The 24,796-nt window shown below is 40.8% G+C and overlaps 1 protein-coding gene across 30 annotated transcripts in view; it reads right to left on the minus strand.

The window, feature by feature from the left end:
* TENM3 (teneurin transmembrane protein 3) overlaps positions 1 to 24,796 on the minus strand; it is a 1,299,256-nt gene that overhangs the window by 79,863 nt on the left and 1,194,597 nt on the right. For 29 of the 30 annotated variants that reach the window (XM_081875189.1, XM_081875187.1, XM_081875177.1 and 26 more), the window contains 5 exons: positions 20,676 to 20,886; positions 20,134 to 20,235; positions 19,762 to 19,956; positions 14,471 to 14,671; positions 9,322 to 9,507 (listed from right to left, as the gene is read on the minus strand). In XM_081875189.1, the coding sequence (XP_081731315.1) occupies positions 9,322 to 9,507; positions 14,471 to 14,671; positions 19,762 to 19,956; positions 20,134 to 20,235; positions 20,676 to 20,886 (895 nt within the window). The remainder of the gene's footprint in view (positions 1 to 9,321; positions 9,508 to 14,470; positions 14,672 to 19,761; positions 19,957 to 20,133; positions 20,236 to 20,675; positions 20,887 to 24,796) is intronic. The other variant, XM_081875167.1, reaches the window with a different exon arrangement.

Raw genomic sequence — 24,796 nt, forward strand, 5'->3', positions numbered from 1 at the left:
TGGAGCTGAGAAGCAGGCAGAGAAAGGATTATGTTGTGCCTGTTACTTCTCTACTCTGTATCATTTCCTCCTGGGTGAAATTTTACTATAAAATTTCAAATTTCACTATAAAAATATAGTTGCTTTCCTAGCAAAAGCTCAGACCTTCGAAAAATATGAGCATGTCCCGTCCCCCGTCCCCCAAAACCCCTGAGCCTCACAGCTTCTTAAGAAAATCTCTCAGATGACAATGGTGGAAATAAGACAAATTTTGAATTATATAATTTTTTGGCTTAGTACTATTAAGAATTTTGACAATAATTGTGGGAGGGCATGGTGGGAATACATTAGGATTCACATAAGATTACTTAAAAGATTTCTAATAGCTTCTGTAATCAACTAATGTAAGAAACATCAACAAACTGCAGAGTGAAAACAAGCATAGCAACAAGAAGAAAAATTATTCATCTCCATTGTAATTTCTCCAGCAATAAACTATTAAAGCTAGCAGGAAAATTCCCGTTTACTATTATGTGTTTTTTTTAACAACAGGTCTTAATGCAGGCTTTCTAAAATTTAATGCTTTTCATTAGTCTTCCATTAGAGATATAAGTAGGTATCCCCCTTAGATTATTCATATGCTAGCTCCTGTAGATATGACAGAATAGCTACAGCCTGCAAAAAAGTATATATTAAATCCATTTATTCCAATCATCTCCTGTTTAAATCAGCATGAACAGCATGCTCAGTGATTTGATGTTCCTTAATTGGTACTCACTGCACTGTTTTATTACTGATTACCCTGTCATAAAGGATTATAGCAGTGACATAATTTTCAATGCAGTATAACAAATTCATATTCATATTAGTTTATTCATGCCCTTTACGAGATATTTTCACTTACCATGATCTTTCTTGTCTAGGGCTAGAATAAAAAAGAAAAATACTAACTATCCTGTTTTGCGCACAGCTTTTCAACATGACTGTAAGCTAAGATGTCATGCTAGGGGTAAAATAATTCACCCGGTTTTTAAAATTCCTCCACTTAAAATGAAATTTAAATAAAACTTGCAGGCAAAGCTGCGACACAAATTCCAATGGCTAATTCCATGAAACACAAGCTGGTGAATTCATACTCAGATTTCGGCAGAATGACTGATGCACTGGAGAAATTTCATAATTTGTAGCCTTGAAAACTTACAAAGGTTGTTATGCTCACTGTGCTATGAATATTCATGGTGATGTTTTGGCAGTAGTTATCACCAGATGTAATTTAGCACCAGAAACCTACTGCATGATACAGGATTGGGTGGAGAAGGAACAAGTAACGGGAGACTCCTGAGTATATTTCAGCTACCTCAGAGTCACTTAAGGTCCCACCTCTCTAATATTTGAAATTGAATTTCCTCCTTTGGTTCCAAAGGGGACCCAAAGGCTTATGCTGGTCCTCTGAAACACTCCCCCACCCCAAAACACTCTAACATCTTTTGCTCCACCAATATCAGAGCTCTAACATTGCTAGGGCCACAGAAGTTGCTACAGAGGTGGAGAGGGAGCTATATTGGATCTCCAATACTGGAGTTATCTACATGATGTATTCTATGATCCCATGTCAAAGGATTGCAGTCTTAGTAGATAAAAAGAATACCAGACACAGAGATTACTCTTAGAGATGGATTTTAGTGCTAACTAGGAAATACAGTCATACCTTGGAAGTCGAATGGAATCCGTTCTGGAAGTCTGTTAGACTTCCAAAATGTTCAGAAACCAAAGCACGGATTCTGATTGGCTGCAGGAGCGTCCTGCAGCCAATTGGATGTCACACCAGACATTCGGCTTCCGAAAATTGTTCAAAAACCGGAACACTCACTTCCAGGTTTTGATTGTTCGGGAGCTGAATTGTTCGGGAGCCAAGGCGTTCAGGATCCAAGGTATGACTGTAAATGCTTAGGGTGACATGTGCTGCTGTGTGTGGTGGTAAGGATTTTGCTTTGTGATTGAAGGCAAATAGGCCAGCAAAGCTGTATAGGGCTTGAGCATTAGTTTTGAGATGAAGCATTAAATAAACCATTATTGAAAATTAATTACTATATTTCCTTTAACCTTGTGGTAGCCTTACAATTAATGCCATTTGGGACTTGACCAGAAAGGATAGAGGCAGTCTCCTTGTGACAGTTCTGCTTAATGCCCAAAGAGTCATGAAACCAATTATCATAAAGGAAGGAAAAGAAAGAAAATAAGACAAGCTTTCCTCAAAAGAAACGTAGCAAGCTGCTTAAATTAGTGTGGACATCCATGAACATGTTTTTCCAGTGCAATCTGCATGAATCTTAAAACATTCAGAAAACTAGGAAGCTGATATCAGCATATCCTAACATGACTGCAGAGTAACTCTGTGGTAGAAAACTGTGCAAGTATGTAGCAGTAGCTACGCTTAGTTATGCGATCTTTCATAACCTCCACGCAGGCCTGAACTGAAACTATTTGTCTACATTAATTGTAATTAGTGTCACATTGCTGCAAATTCAGTCACATAATATCTTCAGTTTCACATGCAATACCTAATATTTTCAGAATTGACAGATGGTATTTCTGTTTTCCCAAGTCTTCTCTTTTATTATCAAAATACTGTCATTTTCTGAAGTGTTCAAAGTTCTGTGCTGACAGAGGCCTTTATTTCTTCCCACAGAGAATGCTTACTCTTCACTTTCTAATTCTGCAGAAGTAAGAATAATTCTGAATTTGAACCTACAATTGTAATAGATTGCACTTTTTCTTGCATAGCTTGTAGAGTGCCAGACCAGCTGTATTCTTTGAACATTTTGTCCTCTCGTATATCTATCAATTTCCTGTGCAATAGCTGCTACTAACTTCAATGTGTTCACAGCACGTCTGCAATTTTAAAACTTACAAACTTCCTTCGTGCAGGCTTTTTTTTAAAAAAAAAAACTACTTGTGTAAAGTTCTATGTTCCCCATTTAAATCTGGTAAGAGAATTTATGTTTTTATTGTAACATTTCAAATAGGATTAGAGTAGACTTTGGACTACTTAACTGCTAATTAGCTATCAGTATGAAGGCAGCTAAGTGCTATTTATGTGCCTTGTTAAAACCATGTAAAATCATATATGTACATGGTTCCATGGCACAGAATGCCTGTCTTATTTATAGTGCCATTTAAAACTAGCTTTTAAAATCTCGCCATTACTCTCACCATTTTTTGATGTTAACATGCAGGAGAACAAACTTCCAGCAGCTTCATCTAGCAAGATATATCTAGTAACAAACAATAGGCTGCTTGAGAAGCTACATGTTCTGTTGCATTAGGTTCTGAACCAGCAGTAGCTCACTATTCTAAAGTCAGTCTGTGCTTTCAGTTTCAAATAGTCTTCCCTGGAGCCATAACCTTTAAAAAGCCCCCTAGTCACCCAGCTTTGACTTCTTGTCCCACAGACTTGACAAGTACACAATCTCTGCACTTCCATGAGCCCAACAATTCAGTACAAATAATCCTGACTTTGCCTCCCAATTGATGGGAGGCGCAAAAAACAGGACTCAAGTAATCCAGACTAGTCTGCTACTAGATGTCTCCAACTACTTTCTGCCTAGCTCCACAAATCCAAAGGTCAATTCATTCTAAACAGCTTAGCCTTCATGTAGGAAACAGAGAACTCAGGGAAGTCCCAGTTCATGTCTCCTTAAGTTGGTTTTCCTCATATGCTGAGATGCATTCCACTAATGATATGCTTATTGCCCCCATCCATTTGAGACTAGGTTAAAATATACATGTCTCCCAGCCAGGTTAAAATATCACCAAAGCCTAACTCCATCTCTTCTCTGAATGCTTAATGGCGTACACTCACATTTATACCACTTACTTTGAACCACATGAATATGTATATAAATATTAATTTTGGACAGAACGATCATTGTTTCCACACCATAACAATTAAACAGCTGTAATGCCTCTCGTGAGTTAAGTGTTTGAGCTGCAGGCAAGTTCTTTAAACAGATGGTCTTACTCACCCATATTTAACGTTACAGATTTATTTCAAAAGGGCTGTTGACAAATCAGAATGCAGCTGAATTTTAATGCAGGTTTTCTAATTTGCAATGTAAATTACCTAACAATAATAATGTGTATAGAAAGAAAAAATTATGAAGCTTTTTAATTGGAGCCACTAATACAACACTTGAATATAGTAGATTCCTACCAACGTAATTATTTGCTAATTCCATTTGACTAAATGCGTTTAATGGCAAAGCAGCTGGTGAAGCATTCACTTTTATAGTGTTCCTATCACAGTTATTTAATTTACCCAAGATAAGTGTCAGCTAAATTGCAAAAACAATAGCCTATCGCTAACCATCTCCCTTCCAACTTTACACTCTTGCTCAGTTGGGTGTGACTCAATGCAACTTACATGGACCTAAAGTTAAGCACACAACTCTGCATTTAGTTATAAGCTGATCTCATTGATACTTCATCACATGTCCAATTGCATCCTATAATTATTTTAGAAAGAGAACTTAATTTACTTTATTCTGAAATAGTCAGGGCTGGTCCACCCATTAGCCACAGTGAGACCTTTGTCTCAGGCAGATGGAGAGGGCCTGTCAATCTCTCTCTCTCTCTCTCTCTCTCTCTCTCTCTCTCTCTCTCTGTGTGTGTGTGTGTGTCCCAGCCCAGACACACTCTCAGTGCCATTTCGCCACTGACTGTGGGTCAGTGCTGTCACCAGCTCCCTCCTCCCTCCACTGTCTGCTACGGAGTGTGAAGCTGCAGCAAAGCTCTCAGCAGCAATTCTTACAGGGCTCTCTAGATAACCTATGCCTCACTTTGAAGAACAGTTCCTCCTCAGAGTGAGTCATTGTGGATAAAGTGGTCTCTGAGAGTGCCTGCATGATCCCTGCATTGCCATGGCGAATGCAGCCTAAAGTTAAAAATGTATTTATTGCTATGGCAACAAAGCAGCACAAGACTTGTCAGATGAGATGACTCTGGTCAGCCTTGGCACACTTGTGTTGCTATTGATGATGTAGTGGCAAAAGCAACAGCAGCAGGTCAACATGCTGGGGCAGTGGCAGCTGCCAGTATGCCTCAGGTGGCAGAAAGTCTTGCACTAGCCCTGGAAATGGCATACAAAAGCATATAAATACCACAAAATGCTAGTGACCGAATCCAGTATCTGCATTCAGTTCAACAGAACAACTCAATTTATATACATTAACTGAAACAGCAATACAGAATGGGTCCCTCCATTCAAAACATTACAGCATTCTTTGAATTGTACAATGTACTTTATCAGTAAGTTTTGTCGAGCAGGTTTTGGCGCAGTGATGGAGAACTTGTAGCTTTCCAGATGCTATTGGAACTCCAGCTCCAGCTTCCGATAGCCAAGGATATTAAAAATTGTGGCTGCATCAACATCTTGAAAGCTATAAATTCATTGTGTCTATTTTAGTGCCTGATTCTCAGTTCCACATGGACCAGCGTTATAAAGAGTTATCTTTCCATGAAGGCAATCTTAAGTGGGACCAGTCAGTCCACTGTCATATCCCAAGTACAGCCAGCTCTTACCCATTTTTCTTTGCTATCCTAGTTCTAGGTTGACAAAGATGAAAGGTCAAAAGATCGAGCCACTGGGAGACAACTGCTGCCCAGCCTTGGGCCCATTTCAAAGTTTGCTGCTTGCTGGGCTGGGTGTTTAATGCGTGTCATCCTTAGTCTCAGTGTTACACCTGTAGAACTCAGCAAGGAGGATGAGAAGGACAAACCAATAATAAGTTGGCTCTGCCCATCATTGTCTCTGGCACCACCTACTGCCTGGGCTTCCCACCTTCTGCCCTACCTGTCCCAATGAGCACCAACCACAACAGACTCCACTCATTATTATTTGTTGCTTCTGAACTGATGCTCAAACAAGTTAGATCCAGTTAAAAGCTATATTAAAACTAGGTTAACATCTCAACAGTTACAGAGCACTGGTTTCCAATGCCTCCCACGTCTGCACTCAGTAGGAAGAAGGCTGATAAGACAGATGATCTCCAGGCCAGTCTGAATTGATGCGTGTAGATGAGCTTTGGACTTGAAAACAAGGAGAGGTTCTGCTCACTTTTACCGAATGTATGCTCACAAGGGTTCACACAGCTATTTGTTAACACAGCTATTAACTTGGTAAAATGTGAAAAGCTTGCAGTTCTCCTGGCATGTAACTCTGAACAATGGACAAGTTCTCAACTTTGGAGAGCGAGGAAGTGCATGCTGATCATATTAGTGAGAAGTAAAGCTCTACTATGTGCAAGCCATCAATAAACATAGGTTTAAAGAAGCATCTGATGCACGTTTCCACTGAGAACTTCTATTAGTTTTTGAAAATGTTTAATTTCTTTCCCACCTAATTTTCAATTACTCTTTCTATTTGTATTCAGCAGGGCACATATTTAGAAGCTCCCCAAAAATCCCATCTCTCCAGTTTAAGGAAAGGTAGTCCTTTGAGGTGTTCTCTGCTAATAGTGCTTTAAACACCAAGCTGTTTATTGAGTTACATTGATTTTCATGTAGATGCAGGCAATTCAAATGGAAATCTGGCCTAGGGGAAATCCTAATTCCTTTAAGCTACGAAATACCTGCTATTTGTTTTTATTTCTTCACTACATTGGAAAGCAAGATCATTAATGATCACAAAGACATGCTTTGTTCAGGAAAAAAAATGTAGTCAAGCTGGTCAGTGCACCTCTGTTAAACACCAAGGCTGATGTGAGATTTAGGAAGCCAATCAGTGAAAATTTGAAAATGAAACACTAACAGCTGGGGAATTAGCTGTTAAACACTACATACAAGACTAAAAGATTTGGACTCTGGACAGAATTTCAATCTTGACCTTGTATCTTGTTTTATTAAGCATCATGATTGTACGATTAGTAAGTATTGCTGTACAAACGCACATGGTGCAATTATTATGCTGCATTGTGTTATTTCCCTTTTCCATTTGAACCCTGTAATAGGGTTACAAAGATTCTCAGAAATATAGGTGGTGTAAGTTATTCCTCTTGACAATTATTGCAGACTCCTTTTTCTACTGCTATTGGATAGTGATCACAGACTTACTGGGAGTACCACAAGGGCTGGGCGCAATACACTTTGTTTTGTTGACATTATGCAGGTTTTGTTTTTCTCTAACATTATTTTATCTGTACTGATAGAAGGTTGGATCCAAAATACCAATTCTGTTGGGGGAAAACTGTTTTTGTTGGAAGAATGGAATCTTGAGATCCAACTCATTGGTTCTACCCATTTTCTCTTTTCAAGCTTTCTATCATTGTATTTATTTATACACACAGCTTCCGTTTACCAAACATAGTATATGCTCCATGGAAATTGTTCATTAGGCGAGCGTTTGCATAACGAGTCCACAATTTCCATTGATTCCTAGGGGAACATTTGTAATTGGGGATTTGTCAGATCTGTCTCCATGGTTTCTTCCTAAAATGGCTGCAGCCAATCAGCATGTCTCTCACAAAGAACAAAAACTGATCTGTCTGATCTCTCCTGCTCGCAATTTGTCTGATCTTGTTCCCTCCCTCTCTGCACAGTTTCTGTCTAAAAATGTCTGCAGCCAAACATCAAAGGACAAACAAACAAGAAAGTAGGCAGACTCCTGCTGTTCAGATATCTGAACCTGGAGAGTGTACAGCAAAGTTTGGGCATAATTCTTTATATTCAGATAAGTTAATTTTTGCATAGCGAGTGGATAGCAGGACCTGCATGTGTAAGAAATTATAGTTTACTCTTGTAACATACATACATGCATGCATATATTACACAAGACAGCTTTTATGTGTTGTTGTCATCAATAAATACACTCTAGCACCAATATTAAATGAATAAATTTTGTATTCTATAAGTTTAAAATTGGTAAATGGAATTTCAAAGTATACTTATAATAAAATTAATCCATTAATCCATTTTGGCATAACTATTCTCATAGCTGCAGGCTGTGATTCTGTCCCCATCGATTAGGGTTTAAAGAGATTGGTGAGACTGAAAGTTATTGGGAACCATGACTAGGTATAAGGGGAAACTGGATATATATGGGATTAGAACTGTTGCTGAATTAGTCAGTCATTGCAGGAAGCCCTACCCAAACCACTTGAATGTTTAAAAGCTTAACAAATATCCAAAACAATGAATGTATTATTGCAAACGCAGTAATGCAATAAATACACGGGCAACGCATAGTTTTGAAATCTAGTCGAACCCCCCGCCTTCCCTATGCTGATGAAAAAAACCCTGTTGTGTCTAATACATTGGGAAAAAATGTGCAAGAACAGTTCATCCATATATAATTGTAATCCATGTAGGTCGGTGAGGCCAACAGAAGAGTGATTTGCTGAATAATTACAAGCTGACAAGCTAAAGCTTAGCGATAGGCTTTGTCTTCCACATTCATTTTACCATAGACTTTTAAAAGGAGCAGGAAATATGGAGACAAATGTGAAGGATCACTATGAAAAGTCTTCCTTCATTTGTCCTCTTTGTGATCTTTAATGACTTATCATGGATCCAACTTAGTTAGATATCAAAGGTTATTTGGTCAAAGACTGGTTTCTGAAAAGAAACATAACAGAATTCTAAGAAAGAAAATTTTAAGAAAGAAAAAAGGCATCTTTCTTTTATATCCATATAATATGCAGGATGTAAAGGAAAAATGAGTCTTGTACTACAAAAACATAGGGCCTCTGCTCTTGCTTGCAAAAAAACAAATAAACCTATGAATGGAAGTGCTGAAAGTCAGCAAGTTGCTCAGTTTGTCGAAACAGAAGCTTTGTGGAAATGTTAAATAATTCATTATGCCTGCTAACAAAACTCAACAAAAATTATTTCAGGGTGCTAGATTTCCTGGCAAACAAACCAGCTTTTATGTTCATGTACAATGTTTCTTTAGTTTCCTTTGTTAATAAAGGTGAAATGAGATGCACGACTACAAGCTAAAAACAGAAAAGCTGGTAGAAATGAACTGATTTATCCATTCATTAGGAAGAATACTAAAATAGTTATCATTGGAGTCAGTGAACTTATGTGTAGAGAAAACCAAGAAAAAATTGAACAGAGATTCTTGCCCCTTCCATCTGGGGTGAGGTAAAGGATTGATGATCCATCATATAATCATTTCTTCTTCTTTTTTTAAAGTAACAATTTCTTTATACAAACTGACAAGTGAAAATATTCCATTTGAAGGAACAGGCTTCAAAGTGCTAAATTTCTGATTCAGACAAGGTCAGGACCTCTGGCTTTTTAAGTTCAGTATTGAAGAATAATATTAAAGCACAGTTAGCCTACCAATGGTGCAGTGCTCGCCATTCCAGCCTTGGCTGCATTCACACTTCCCATCTTTACATGTTCCATGTTCAGCACACCGAGGGTGACATGCTCTCTGACTGCAGGATGGGCCAGTCCAGCCTTCTTCACAACGACAAGTTCCACCCATGCAGACGCCATGTGTGCCACAGTCAACAGAACAGATTTCTGCATTACAAAAAAACAGCAGGAGAAAGGACGATGGGGTGGGGGTGGAGAAAGAACACAATAATTAGCCAAATTCCTGATCCAACCTGATCACAGAGGAAGGCAAATCCTTTGAAAATGTAATTTAAAAAGTTACTATAAAAGCATTTTCAGGAAGCTCTCAAGAGGATGGGGAATCTACATCTTAGCTAATGCTCTATTAGTTGCCCAGGAGATTTAGTGATGTCTATCTACCACAGCTTTTCTTCAGTTAGCTTTGGGTATTTTAAAATTAGATTTCCTAATCACATATATCTTAAGACTCACCTGTTCTTACACATATGAGGATTTATGTAATATTCTTACTGAGCATTGAGATCATATGCACTGAAAACTAATAGTAGCTACAGCAGAAAATCTTGCTTTAACCCACAGAAAAATAAAGATACAACAATATCATGTTAATGTTTTGATTCTACCAGTGTTAAGCCTGAAGTCTTCCATCAAGGGAGTAAAAACAGCTATTCCTTTTGTCTATTTCCGTTCTATGATCTCCAGCACTTTTGTTCCTGAAATTGTCAGTCTAATGTATTATTTCATGTAACCTTGAAATTAAGTGTTTCCATTCTTGAAATCCTCATGATTGTTGAAATAAAGGGCACTGAGATAAAGCTCTTTCCTACTCTCTGCCCTATTGTGGCAACTTAATGTAACTACACTCCCAAGTCCACAAGTAAGTATAGTTTTTGTGTGGAACATCAACACAAGATAGATGCATTTTGTATGTGGGTGTCTATCCTTGAGCCCAAAATATCTTGTGTTCTGATTGGGTAGTTTTGGCATAGGCATTGGGAGTGAATCCAGAACCATCCAACCCGACTGCTGGATGACTGATTGGCAGGGTCGCCTCTGGGTTAAGGATCACCCTATGACCTACATCTGGGCATCTGGACACAAGCACTGCCCCTAGGACCCCTCTAACAGGGTACCCTGATCCACTGGAGTGGGGGCTGGGACGCCCAATCTCCTTCCTGCTTAGACTAAGGATCCAACCCAATGCCCTAACTGCCAGATTGGTTGTGACAATTGCTATGTGGTAGGCAAAAAACCCCAAACAGTATCAACTGACCATTTAACCCATTATTTACAGCAGGGGTGGGCAACCTTTTTTCTGTGGAGGGCCGCATATCCTCAGGGGTAATCTGTTGGGGACCTTGGGGACCACATGCAAGCGGTGGGCAGGGTTGGGCCAAAAGTGGATGAAGCCACCTGTTTTTTCTTTCACTCTGTTTGCCATGTTCTCCCACTCTGCCATCCTCATTCCTCCCATTATCTCCATCCTTGTTACCTGCATGACATTAGGCCAAGGGCCGCATGAAATTAGTGGAAAGGTAGGCTGTGGGAGGTAGGCTGGTCACTTCTCATCTACAGTATTCAGTTCCTTATTTGTCGTCTTGTGAAAATGCACTGTCATTGCTAAAATAATAAAGTGTTTTCTAAGCTACATAAAACACTTTATTCTCATGCTGAATACAAGGTGTGAAATAATACTCCAGTCTATTACAGTTTGCATTCATCACTCCTTCTTTTTTTGAGGGAATAGTTTTCTGTGGCGCTAATATGAGAAGGAAAAACATAGCTTAAGGGATATAGTTTAAGACTCTTAGAACAAAGCTGGCACAGCCATAAGATGTTTCATAAGCATATTATATGACTTCTGTCTCCTGAAAGAAAGAAACAGCAGAAAAAGCAATTCTGGAAACAAAGATCAGAAATTATTTGTGATAGATATTGAAATAGGAATGTAATAATAAAAAAGCTGAAAAGGATCCTTCCCATGAGACATCATTGCTGTATCTCAAAGAGCTGTAGAACATTAAACATACTATCAAGACTTGTGACACATTTTATGTGCTAGAAGATGTGGGAGCCAAGAGAGTTTCTCATATAATCTTTTTATATCTACTTTGAACTAAATGATGTATTTATTTATTATGAGATCTTGGATGGATTAACTTCAAAACTTCAAAATATCAACCCTGCTCTGGGAGGAAAAGGTTTATTTCAGAGGCCCCACCTTTTGTCTTCCATCTAATCAATTTTTCATTAGAGTGGAGGTGTTTATCAGCTTCTAGCACACTTGCTTTAAGCAAGGTGCGTCAGTCTTTGTAATGAACTTATTAATTAGAGTTAATTTAACTGAAGAGGAATTGGAGGGCTAATTAATGGACAAACTGCTGATGAAGACAGAGGAAAGCAAAGTTGATTTTAAACGGCTCCCCCCCCCCCCCGCTAAACCTTTGGATGGAGCAAAACAACTTTTCCTTTTTCTCTTAGAAGCTTAACAAAACAATTTTTTAATTAGGAACATGTATATATTGATTATCCACAGGTTATTTGAAGCATTTGGAGAATAAGGAGCAAACTAACTGGCGCTGTGGGTTAAACCACAGAGCCTAGGACTTGCCCATCAGAAGGTCGGCGGTTCGAATCCTCATGACAGGGTGAGCTCCCATTACTCAGTCCCTGCTCCTGCCAACCTAGTAGTTCGAAAGCACGTCAAAGTGCAAGTAGATAAATAGGTACCGCTCCGGCGGGAAGGCAAACGGCGTTTCCGTGCGCTGCTCTGGTTTGCCAGAAGCAGCTTAGTCATGCTGGCCACATGACTCAGAAGCTGTACGCCAGCTCCCTTGGCCAATAAAGCGAGATGAGCGAGATGAGCGCCACAACCCCAGAGTCGGACCCTGGCAGCATTATTGTTTGGTAAACTCAGCAGTCAACATCTGGTGGGAGCATAAATGGTACTTGGTTGTATATGAATGGATATATATATATATATATATGCTTTCGTAGATTTTCACGGGTACAGGAATGCAGGTTTTGGTGTCCTCGGGTGTCTTCCCGTGTAAAAGTTGGGGTGTCTAGGCGACGTTTCGACGAGGTCTCACTCGTCATCTTCAGGCTGGTGCTTTCGGCTTCTTGTTACTGGAACAGAGCAGGATCTCAGTGTTTGAGTTCCTATAAATACTGTAGAGGGGGTGTGGTGTATAGCCTCCAATGTTCTGGGCAGAGAGGAAGTTCCCAGGCTAGTGTGCCTTTTCTTCTTTTGTTCCTTAATTACTTGAGAGATATCTTGAGTGATTTCTTGAGTGATATCCTGAGTACCACTTAGGTGGGTCATTAGGTGTGGATTAGTTGTTAAAGTCTTTGTGTCTTGACCTCTTGAACTTTGTGAAGAGTTTTCCTGAGAAGATGGCTGTACTGTACTTAGTTGTGCTCTGGCTTGGCTTCGTGTATAGGGGCGAGCTGTGGTTTTGTGGCTTGTGTCAGCCAGATCTGTGTAGGGATTGCAGGGGGGTGCAGCATCCGGAGGTGCCACCATGGATTGGCTACTGGATGGTGTCTGTAATTCATCTGTGGAGAGGGTCTGGGTTTGGGTCTGGTGTGGTTGATTGGTGTTGGCGTTCTGTGTGCCTCTGGATCTGGTGTCAGTTTTTGTGGGGAGGGCTAATTTCCAGATGTCTGGCAAGCGGGATGTGTCGTCACGCTTGTTCATGTTGTGAGGGTGTTTCTCTATCTCGATGGCTTCCATGATTATTCTCTTGTGGTGATGTTCCGTGTTAAAGAGCAATTTGGAATCTGCAAAATTAATTTCGTGTCCTGTTTCTTTCATGTGTTGGAAAAGAGAGGAAGTTTTTTCTTCTTTTTTGACGGCATTCTTGTGTTCTGCGATACGTGCATTTATTCGTCTGTTTGTTTGTCCAATGTACGTGGCTGGGCAGACTTTGCCCAGCCAATCAACCACACCAGACCCAAACCCAGACCCTCTCCACAGATGAATTACAGACACCATCCAGTAGCCAATCCATGGTGGCACCTCCGGATGCTGCACCCCCCTGCAATCCCTACACAGATCTGGCTGACACAAGCCACAAAACCACAGCTCGCCCCTATACACGAAGCCAAGCCAGAGCACAACTAAGTACAGTACAGCCATCTTCTCAGGAAAACTCTTCACAAAGTTCAAGAGGTCAAGACACAAAGACTTTAACAACTATCCACACCTAATGACCCACCTAAGTGGTACTCAGGATATCACTCAAGAAATCACTCAAGATATCTCTCAAGTAATTAAGGAACAAAAGAAGAAAAGGCACACTAGCCTGGGAACTTCCTCTCTGCCCAGAACATTGGAGGCTATACACCACACCCCCTCTACAGTATTTATAGGAACTCAAACACTGAGATCCTGCTCTGTTCCAGTAACAAGAAGCCGAAAGCACCAGCCTGAAGATGACGAGTGAGACCTCGTCGAAACGTCGCCTAGACACCCCAACTTTTACACGGGAAGACACCCGAGGACACCAAAACCTGCATATATATATATATATATATATATATATATATATATATATATATACTGGCTAAGCCAAAAAATAAACATTAAGCATCATAAGGTGCTACCACTGACTTACTGCGACATCACAAGGTATAATATTAATGTTATTATAGTGCTGCAGGCTGGTACCTCAGCAAAAGGACTGCACTACCATCCTTCGAGCGAAGAAGAAATTTGCAGAGGTTTGTTTAATAGAAAACCTTCAAGTCTATGCAAAATGTCAGGCATACATGATGTGAACTTGGCTCACTCCCGTATTAATAAATGAAATGATTTTACTGATGATTTGTTAATTATTCTATATGATTTATGTTGCAATTGTAATGTTATTGCTACATATTGTTTGTCAGCTGCTCTGTGACTCGTGTGGGTAAAAAGCGGTGTGGAAATATATGAATGAAATCAAATGAATCAAGTGTTGGTGGTGGCAATCTGCTATCCTTGTATGGCCAATTTCAGTTAAGTATTCCTACATGTTTTTTGCTTGCATTGCTTATAGCCTTTAGCTACACTGGGACCTAAATATAATATCATTCTAGAATATTGCCCAATATTAACAGCTAAAGCAAACAAAAAAGTCCTTACCATTGGAGCAGTCAGGACCAGTCCAATTAGGGTCACAAGTGCATGTGCCACTTTCTTGAAGATACGTGCCATGGCCAGAGCACTGGTCTGGACACATAGTCTTCAGAATTTCACAGTTGTTACCACCCCATCCTGGATTACAATGGCACTCTCCATGGATGCACACACCATGATTTGAACAGGCTGGATCTAAACAATCAGCTGAAACGGGAAGACAGTTTTGCATCTATGAGTTCTATCGTTATTTCCCATGAATTAGGCTACAGTATATTCATTCTTACACATGAGTAAAGAAGCACAACAATTCAGTGATCTGTATAATGCTCCTATTAGGCTCTGAAAAAGAAGAGAGTACAAAGCAGAAGAAACCTTCAATTCCTCGCTATGCTCCTTTTACTTTAACTACAAGTTAACAGAACGCAGCAGCAAAAATCAATAGAGGTACACGCTTTAATCATCAGAAGGTCTAGAAAAAGACCTGGCTGTAATTGTGGCAGGGGCTGCAGAACAGGGCTTACTAACACAAAATGATGATTATTTTAGCTCTCATTAAAAAAAGCATGCTTCAAATCATAAAGGCAAGCAAACAAAACAGAACGCAACAGGCTGCCATCCTAACCCCACTGACCCACTTAATTCATGGAACTTATTTCTAAGTAGACATGGCTAGAATTGCAGCCTTAGAAGCTAGAATTCCCCTTTACATTCCCAATATATGTGCCTACATATTTTCTAATACCTGCAAGTTCCATGCCTAACTAGCCAACAACCCCCTTTCAATCTGAGCCTCATCCCGAGGGACGAGGGTAGGGTGAGCAAGGATTACTCACCTCCGTCATTGGTGCTGTGCAATGCCAGGTTTATAGGCAACAAAACCGCCACCCTGCGAGATTTCTTTATCTCACAGGGGGTCGACCTGGCTTGTGTGACGGAGATCTGGGTGCGCGAAGGGGCAACAGTTACCTTACGAGAGATGGCGCCCCCGGGTTTCTCCGTCCTCCACCAGTCCCGGACTGTGGGCCGGGGTGTGTGTGTGGCATTATTAACACGGGAAGATTGTCCTTTCAGGGCTCTACCATCGCCATCGATCCCCGGCATTGAATGTGTTGGCCTAGTGTGGGGCTCCAAGGAGAGCTTGGCTGTCTGGCTGGTGTACCGGCCACCTAGCGCACCAGCAGCCACCCTGTCAGGCCTATTGGAGGCGGTGGCCGGCTGGGCCTTGGAGTTCCCTAACCTATTGGTATTGGGGGACTTCAACATCCATGCTGATGCCACTCCCTCCTCACAGGCTCTGGACCTGGTGTCTTCCATGGCGACACTAGGGCTCTCCCAGTTTGTTTCGGGCCCCACACATCAAGCAGGCCACACGCTGGATTTGATATTTGGCGTAGGTATAGATGTGATCATGTCTCCTTCAATGAAGGTGCCATGGTCTGATCACTACACTCTGAAAGCCAGGATTGACTTTCCACCCCCACCCTGCTTAGGTGGCGAGCCGATTTGGGCTCGCCCACAGAGGCTGATGGACCCTGATAGATTCCGCCAAGCCTTGCGGGACCTTGCTCCCCCTGGCGACTCATTAGATGACCTTGTTGAGGACTGGAATAACCGGCTCTTGGCAGCCATTGATGAGATCGCGCCTAAGTGGCCTCTGCGACCCCGTCAAAACCGGTCCCCTTGGTTTACTGAGGAGCTCCGGAAAATGAAGCGGGATCTCAGACGGCTAGAGCGAGTATGGCGATGGACTCGTGATGGAGCCTCAAGAACATCTTATAGGGCTTTTATGAAAACCTACGAGATGGCGGTGAAGGCTGCTAAGAAGTCTTTCTTCTCGGCCTCCATTGCATCCGCTAGCTCTCACCCGGCGCAATTATTTAGTATAATCAGGTCTTTAACGTCCCTTGAGGGACAGCCAAATTTAAATAACAATTTGACACACAGCTGTGAGGCATTTGTGAGCTTTTTTGCGGAGAAGGTCTTGTTGCTCCGCCATGACCTCCCTGCCAATTTGGATACAATAAAGGAACTGGAGGCCCCTCGACTGTCCTCGGGTCCAGTATTGGACCACTTCAACCGGATATCCCCAGCCGATGTGGACAGACTCTTCTGAGCTGGAAAGCCCACCACCTGTCCTCTCGACCCATGCCCGTTTTGGCTGATTAGAGCGTGTCCAGATGAGGTGCGGGCCCTCCTGGGGGATATCATCAATTTGTCCCTTGGCACGGGGGCATTCTCAGGGGAACTGAAGGAGGCAGTGGTGCGCCCGCTCTTAAAGAAAACATCATTAGATCCTTTAGATCTATCCAATTACCGCCCGGTTTCGAATCTTCCGTTCCTGGGTAAGGTGATTGAGAGAGCGGTTGCTGAACAGCTTGGTGGGTTTCTGGATGAAACATCGGCTCTGGATCCATTCCAGTCCGGCTTCCGCACTGGTCATGTGACCGAGACGGCTCTGGTTGCCCTAACAGATGATCTTCGTAGACAGCTGGATCGAGGTGGGTCGGGGCTGCTGATTCTTCTAGATCTGTCAGCAGCTTTTGACATGGTCGATCACGAACTTCTGGACCACCGCCTTGCTGACGTGGGGATCCAGGGCACAGTCCTTCAATGGCTGCGCTCATTTCTCTCTGGTCGGGGACAGAGGGTGGCGCTGGGGGGGAATTGTCATCGCGCCACTCCTTGGTGTGTGGAGTACCTCAGGGTGCGATACTCTCCCCGATGCTTTTCAACATCTTTATGCGCCCCCTCGCCCAGCTTGTCCAGAGTTTTGGGCTGGGTTGCCATCAGTATGCTGATGACACCCAACTCTATCTGTTGATGGATGGCCATCCTGACTCGACCCCAGACACACTGACCAGATGTCTGGAAGCTGTGGCTGGATGGTTACGTGGGAGCTGGTTGAAGCTAAATTATTCGTAGATAGAGGTCCTGTGGCTGGGACGGGATGATATGGGATTGGGGGGGGGCAACTCCCATCTCTTGCGGGGGCGCAATTAGTGCCAGCACCGTCCGTTAAGAGTTTGGGTGTAATCTTCGACACCTCCCTTTCCATGGAGGCGCAGATTGCAGCTACAAGAAAGGCGGCATTTTTCCATCTCTGCCAAGCTAAGCAGTTGGCTCCTTACCTCTCTCTCCCTGACCTAGCCACTGTGATCCACGCGACGGTCACCTCCAGACTGGATTATTGTAACTCGCTCTATGTGGGGCTGCCCTTGAGACTGACCCAGAAACTCCAGCGGGTGCAGAATGCTGCAGCGAGACTCCTTATGGGGTCTTCGCTGCGAGATCACATTCACCCGGTGCTATACCAGCTGCACTGGCTCCCGGTGGAGTACAGGATCAGGTTTAAGGTACTGGTTTTAACCTTTAAAGCCCTATACGGCCTAGGACCCTCATACCTACGAGACTGCCTCTCCTGGTATGCCCCACAGAGAAACTTACGGTCTTCAATAAAAACATCTTGAAGGTCCCAGGCCACAGAGAAGTTAGGCTGGCCTCAACTAGAGCCAGGGCTTTTTCGGCCGTGGCTCCGATCTGGTGGAACACTCTGTCACAAGAGACCAGGGCCCTGTGGGACTTGACATCTTTCTGCAGGGCCTGCCAGACAGAGCTGTTCCACCAGGCCTTTGGCCAGGGCACAGCCTGACTCCGTCCCTCGGCAATCTTCGCGGAGCTCTGGCCCAATGGTTGCCAGTGGCTTGAATTAATTAATTTTATAATGAATGATTTTAGAGTGTTGTTTGTGCTGTACTTTTGTGCTGTTTTATTGTTGTTAGCCGCCCTGAGCCCGGCTTTGGCCGGGGAGGGCGGGATATAAATAAAATTTATTATTATTATTATTATTATTATTATTATTATTATTATTATTATGGAAAGCCTGAAGGCAGCTGCCAACTGCAACTGCACTCTCCCCACTTGTGATTTTCAGCAATGGGAATTTAGAGGCAACTTGTCTCTGATAGTGGAGGAAGAACATAAACATTATGGCTAGTAGCCTTATCCTCACGAATTTTTCTAATCCTCTTTTAAAGCCAGCCAAGTTGGTGACCACCACTTCTTGTGAAAGCTAATTCCATAGTTTAACTTTGTGCTGTTTCTGTTCTTAGTAGTTCAACATTCAGCTATTTTGGTTATCTACAAGGTCTAGTGTTCTGAGATAGGGAGATGCAAAATTTTATACACCTCTATTATGTCTTCTCTTACTATGGCTGCTCAGTTTGTTCCAAAATTTAAACCTTGTTGAAAATAGGCCTTTCCCTGTTCTAGCATAGAGATGTGCATGTGCATACTATATACAGATTTGGTCATTAGCTAGAAAGGAAGAATACTCTTTATGAATTAATCTTCTGAGTTATACCAGGGCAGAGTGAAGATGGCTTTACTGCAATATTCAGAACAAAGGAAACAGGTTTGAAATCATCTGAAGGTAGCTACTGAAATGAATACAAGTTAGGGGAAGTTCTGTTGCCCAAAGACCATGCATATGAATAGACTGTCTTAGTGGACTCTGCTATTCCTGTGTTGTGACAGCTGTGTACCACCATCAGCCTGTTTAGGAAATAAATGACTTGCATACCCTCTATCTTTCTTAATTCACTTTAATGTGCTTTAGTTGACGAGATTTAATTTAGCAATTTGACTCAATAAAACGTTACACTTGTAGGGTCAATGGTCTGAAAATTTAATTCCAGAGACTTAATTGTATTACTTTGTATGTGCAGATCAATAAAATCAATCTGATTGAGAATGGAAACTTGTGGGGTTTTTTCCATCTGGAAAAAATATCAGCACAGAGGAAAGGCTATCATAGTTATTTACACCACCACAACAGAAAAATTCTGTACTGTTTTTCAACATGAAGGATTTGAATTAGCACTTTCAGGAATGTAGTTTATGTAGGAGATTTTCAGTACATGCAATTTCTTCTACTATGTGAAAATACTGAGTCTTTTGTCAAACTATCTTTTTCCTTTCCTACATCATCTTAGCTCAGTGATGTAACAAAGAAGATCAAGCTCACAAGCTAAGAGATTAAAATGTATTTACACATTCAATAGTTAAGGAAACTAGAGTCTACAGTCCAAGAAAGATTTTCTAAATCCTATATTTAATATGCTTGAAAGATTCTGAATGTGAATGATATGCATATAAAAGAGATGTTTTCATTAAATCTAAAATGTGCTAGCATCTGCATTTATTTGGTATTATATTTAGGGCCTAGAACATAATAGTGTAGCAAAGCACTTCTGAAGAATTACAGTCAAATCCTAAGTAAATGTTTATATATTTACCTTCCTCACAGTTTTCCCCTTTGTATCCAGAATTGCAGGCACAAGAGCCCATGATGCAAATCCCACGACCTCCGCATTGAGGGTCAATGCACTGGGTGGTAGGCACATCACACTCTGTCCCTTTCCAGCCACTGTAGCAAAGACAGCGTCCTTTGGAGTACTGCCCATTGCCACTGCACAATACTGGGCAGGCTGCTGTGAAATAAAACATGACAGAAGACTTAACGCAATTCTTTTCAATCAAGCTTTAGAAGCAGAGGAACATCTAGGCAACAAGTTGTACTTCAGTTTCTTTTTCTTGCTGCTCTAGTAACTACTTGTATTTCTGTTCTGTATTTGTATTGACTTAAGAAAGGAATTCAATTTATATACCTCTTGAACAATCAGGGCCCAGAAATCCAGCAAAACAATGGCATGATCCTGATACACACTCTCCGTTTCCATGGCAATTGCGGGGGCATTCCACCACAGACTCTGAAAGGAACCGCAAGAAGAGAAATTCTAATACCCTGCAATCACAGCAGTTAGCAAAAACAGAAGAGAACTCTTATTTAAATCAGTTGTAAATGATAGCAAATTAAGACACTTTTAGGAGTGTGCGTGCTTAGCTTGTTTACTGCCTTTGAGAATGTAAATAGAGCTTAATTCATTTGAATTACTTGTAGAATGTTAAAGCAGTAACTTCTAACAAAATTCTATTTTAATAGAATTATTACAAGATCTTTGATAACAGAGCATAACAACATGTCATAAATATTTTAGTACACTTCAAGTAAGTCAGATTTTGACACAACTGTGTTCCATCAAAACAGATTTTCTGCAAAATACTCAAGATTGTCCAACAAAGAAGAAAATATTAGAGAATAGTTCAGCTTGCAACTTTTGTAAACGAACACAGTGAATGCAATTCTTACCTATGACAATTGTATTAAAAGACACTTGTTCTGCATTTTTCCCATCATTATAAAAAGCCAGATGCCAGATCCCAGCATCCAAATACTGGATGAAACCTGCTTCATGAAGACTGACAGACCTTGCCTGTCTACCTGCTCTCTCTGCCTCAAGAAGGTTGCGCTGTTCCTTTGCAATCAACCGGCTACCATCCAAAAGTTCCACAAAGTCATACTGCAAGGGGAAATTGCACAAAATGTACATATTATCCATCTACGTAGTGCTGCATTGATTATAGCCTTTAAAAAGTTACTAAATTAAAGCTTCAGTGCCTGAAGTATTTTCAACAGTTAATCTTTGAAGTAGTGTAGTGTGGAACACACAGTTCCTGTGTCAGCTTCTGTAATATGCTGCTTGCATGCCAACATCCTGACCTGTATGCTACCAGGAGTACATTTTCATGGCTATACTCAGTCACCAAGACAGATGATTTTATATACTTTGCTGAAGGAAAGCCAACAAGATTAACTTTTGCACACAACTAGCAGTATAAGAATAGTCACCTAGAGGTAACCACATGATGATGGTAGCAATCAATGGCAGTCGATCTCCCTACAACTCAGTGACTCATTATTTTATTTATTTCTTCTTAAGAACATAACAGAATAGCTACAAATAGAGACACTGATAATGGAAAACACTGTATCAGCTTTAAGAGATAACATAGCTGTCAAAAGCACTATGTTTTATTAACAGCAACAAATAGGTTATCAGAGGCTTAGACAGAACAGTATTAAATATGCCAAAATTAGAGACAATCTTTAGTTGCTGTGTGCATTACTTACTATTTTACACTCCAAATTAGGAAAAACTAGGTCAAGTTCTGGTGAAAGGTAAAGGCTAATAGGGTGAACTGGGAAATCTCTTCTTAGCCTGAACCCAGCTACTATCCTCAGACTCAGCATCCTATCAGCAATGGGAATAATAATAATACTAATCTATGCTAAAGGGTTGTTGCATGGAGTTACTATACAAGAAGCACTGTGAAATCTCAAAAAGTGAGCATCAATCAATCAATCAGCAAAATTATTATGATTTATTACTATATCCTAAGTACCTCAAATTCCCACCACTGAAGCAATCACAGCTAAAACTGATTATTTTGTACTCATCCAGTAACTACGTTGCCCAGTTCTGAACACTCTGAAGTGGTGTTGCCCATAATTTTATTTCTATACTAAATGTTTATTATGAATGTACAACCACTAAAGCAGTTCACCATGTAGGAAGGGTTGCATTGCTTGCATCCTGGCAATGCTTACGACCCCAGCAGCAGTGATGCTTACGACCACTGCTGCGTCCCTGGAGGAGGAAAAGCAAAGTGATGATGAGGTTGAGGCTGTGCAGGTGCACGGGGAAAGCTAATCTGGCAGTCCCGTTGTGCACCTGCACAGTTCTAACAGTGCTGCCCCTCCTGCTCCCCTTCTTGGCAAGCTCCACCAAGACGCTTCTGAATGAAACTGGCGCTCTTCTTTCATACTTTAGACACCACTCAATTACGTTCTATTTAAGTAAGTGTATAAAATCACTAATTCATCCAAGCCAGTTAAAAAAGCCAATTATTGTTACTTGAACTGTGACAATCATACTGTCATCTACTGATTTCAGAATCAACCTCTGAACAGCATTAAAATGAAATGCTTTGACCCTTTAATTGAATTAATTGGATATCCTTGTTTACTCGGAAGAAACCTAGTGTTTCAAGAAGGCTGCTTTGCACGGTTTGTGTTTAATCATTGGGAAAGTCATCATTATGTCCTCCCGATATTGCCAGACTACAACTTCCAGTCACAACAATACAAACACAACACGTAGGTTAATATTAGAAAATATATAATAGAATAATGATACCATTCAAATTATAGGAGTAAGCCATTCAAAGTTCATATGTACAATATAACAGAGTGGTAGTGAGGACCGTCAAGCCATGTGTTCAGAACAGATGTCTAAGGACAATCTCACAATAGTCTTTCAAAAGTTTCAACAGAAGACATCTCAAAAGTAAAAGTTTCAAAAGTAAAGTCTCTCAATGGTCTTTCAAAAGTTGCAACGGAAAGACTATAATTTGAATGATATCATTATTCTATTATATATTTTCTACTAACTATTAGCCTACGTGTTGTGTTTGTATTGTTGTGATTGGTTCTTATTGAAACACAGGGGTTTGTTTTTGGTTCATTGCTGTTCCAAGACTACAACTTCCAACATCCCTAAACCTTGGCCATGGTGGCTGCGGTTAAGGCGAGTTGTAGTCCAGTAATACCTGGAGGGCAACAAGTTGGCCGCCCCATTCAATCGCTGAATGCATTAGAAGCACCTGCTACACATTACTTTTCACCTGTTCTTCAGCAAATATATAACAGTAGTTAACTTAGGTAGTATGGGAAGTAGCCAGTATTTCAAGCGAGGGCCACAGAAACACAACCTTAACACAGAAGCAACTTGTGTAAAATTACCAAATGTTAAGCATGTGATAAAGTGCAAACTGCTCCTTTTCTTCCATACTGACAGTTGGCTTAAAAATCCTTCTCCTTAATCATAGTATTTCTTTCAAGGATCCATGCCCTGAATCCTAATTATTGTTGTTAACCAACTTTTACATGGGGAAGTTACAGTGTGAAAAGAAAGCAACTAGCCCTAGATTAAAATAAATAAATAAATCTGTAGGAATCTAAAATATTTCCCCCCAAGATTTTCACCTCCTAGGTTAAGCTCCTTATATTTGTTGGGTATACATATATGGATCTCTCACACTTATTCATTTTTAGTTTAAGCTAACAAAGTCATTTGTTATTTCTTAAAGTCTCTTTAAATAAATTTATTGATTGGCTGGTTGCAATGAAACTGACATTTTAGGAATGTGTCACAAAAGACTTGCAGACTACCATTGATTGTTTTTGAACGGACAGCCACTATCAATTACTTCTGGTTGATTTATTTATGATACCTGAGAAAACAGAGCTGTGCAACCCAGACTGTTCTAACACAAGCAGAGAGCACAATAGGCTCTACCACATCTGGGAATAAAGTTGCAAAGCTGGGGAAATGTGGCAAAGTATCATTTCTAATGATACGGTCTGAAAAGGTGCAGTAATTGCCACAAAAGGATGCTTAGAATACAAACTAATAAATAATTATGAATCTTTTTTTTTTTTAAAGAAAAGCTGATTCAGCTAGGAAAAATTATAAAATAGATTAACGACATGCATTTAGTAAAAAGTGATAATGGTGTAAGACATCCAAACGCCTCACTGGTTTTTCCTCGCAGATGGATTTTCATGGCTGTAAACCAAGACAAAATCTGGACAAAAGAGTGTGAAAGTATTATGGTGCACAATGGATTCTCTTTTGGCAAGCTGAAACATTTAGCCACTGACGCAGCCAATAGTCAGGAGTACTATGTGATATTAGAGGCTGATAGATAATCCAATGTGGAGTACATTCTCTAATGTGGATCTGCAGTCCTCTCTGTGGTATCAATTCCTAATTGTGGATCATGGTTTGGATCTTTAACAGAACAATTCAACATACCTTTCTCTGAGGAAGACTTTCACTACTCTCTGCTTTCAAATATCCACCCATAGCCTATCCAGAGAGAAGGGATTTAAAGGTCCTGGCAAAAAAAGTCGGTGTGTTTGTGTGACCAAAAGGCCATTTAACGTATTATAATAGTGGAGGGCCCAAAGAAGAGAGAAGATTGAACCCTAGATTTCATCACTCTATCTTCCCTTTGGATTAGGCTCAGATCCTTCCTGAGCTGAAGCAAACTTGAAATATAAATTCTGCATTTTACTTCCTCACGCTTAGAAAATTTTGGGGTAGTCAGCTCCATAGGAAGCAATGTCCTTCAGGTCCTGTACATATACTGTCACCATGTACAGCAATATCCAGTCCTGTCAAGAGTAGTATGTAACAATCCTCTTATGTACCACTGTCCCTAGACTCTGCTGGGAGTGTGTCATATATCCCATGTTCCACAACATCTTTGGACACTGCTCCACATGCTCTCAGTTGCATCCTGCTAGGCTAAGAACCATGGGAGCTAACAAAGACCCTGTCTCATTACTTCAAGGGAAAGGCTATA

The sequence above is a fragment of the Podarcis erhardii genome (genome assembly GCF_964252035.2).
Source record: "Podarcis erhardii genome assembly, chromosome: 9".
In the NCBI taxonomy this organism is placed as follows: Eukaryota; Metazoa; Chordata; class Lepidosauria; order Squamata; family Lacertidae; genus Podarcis; species Podarcis erhardii.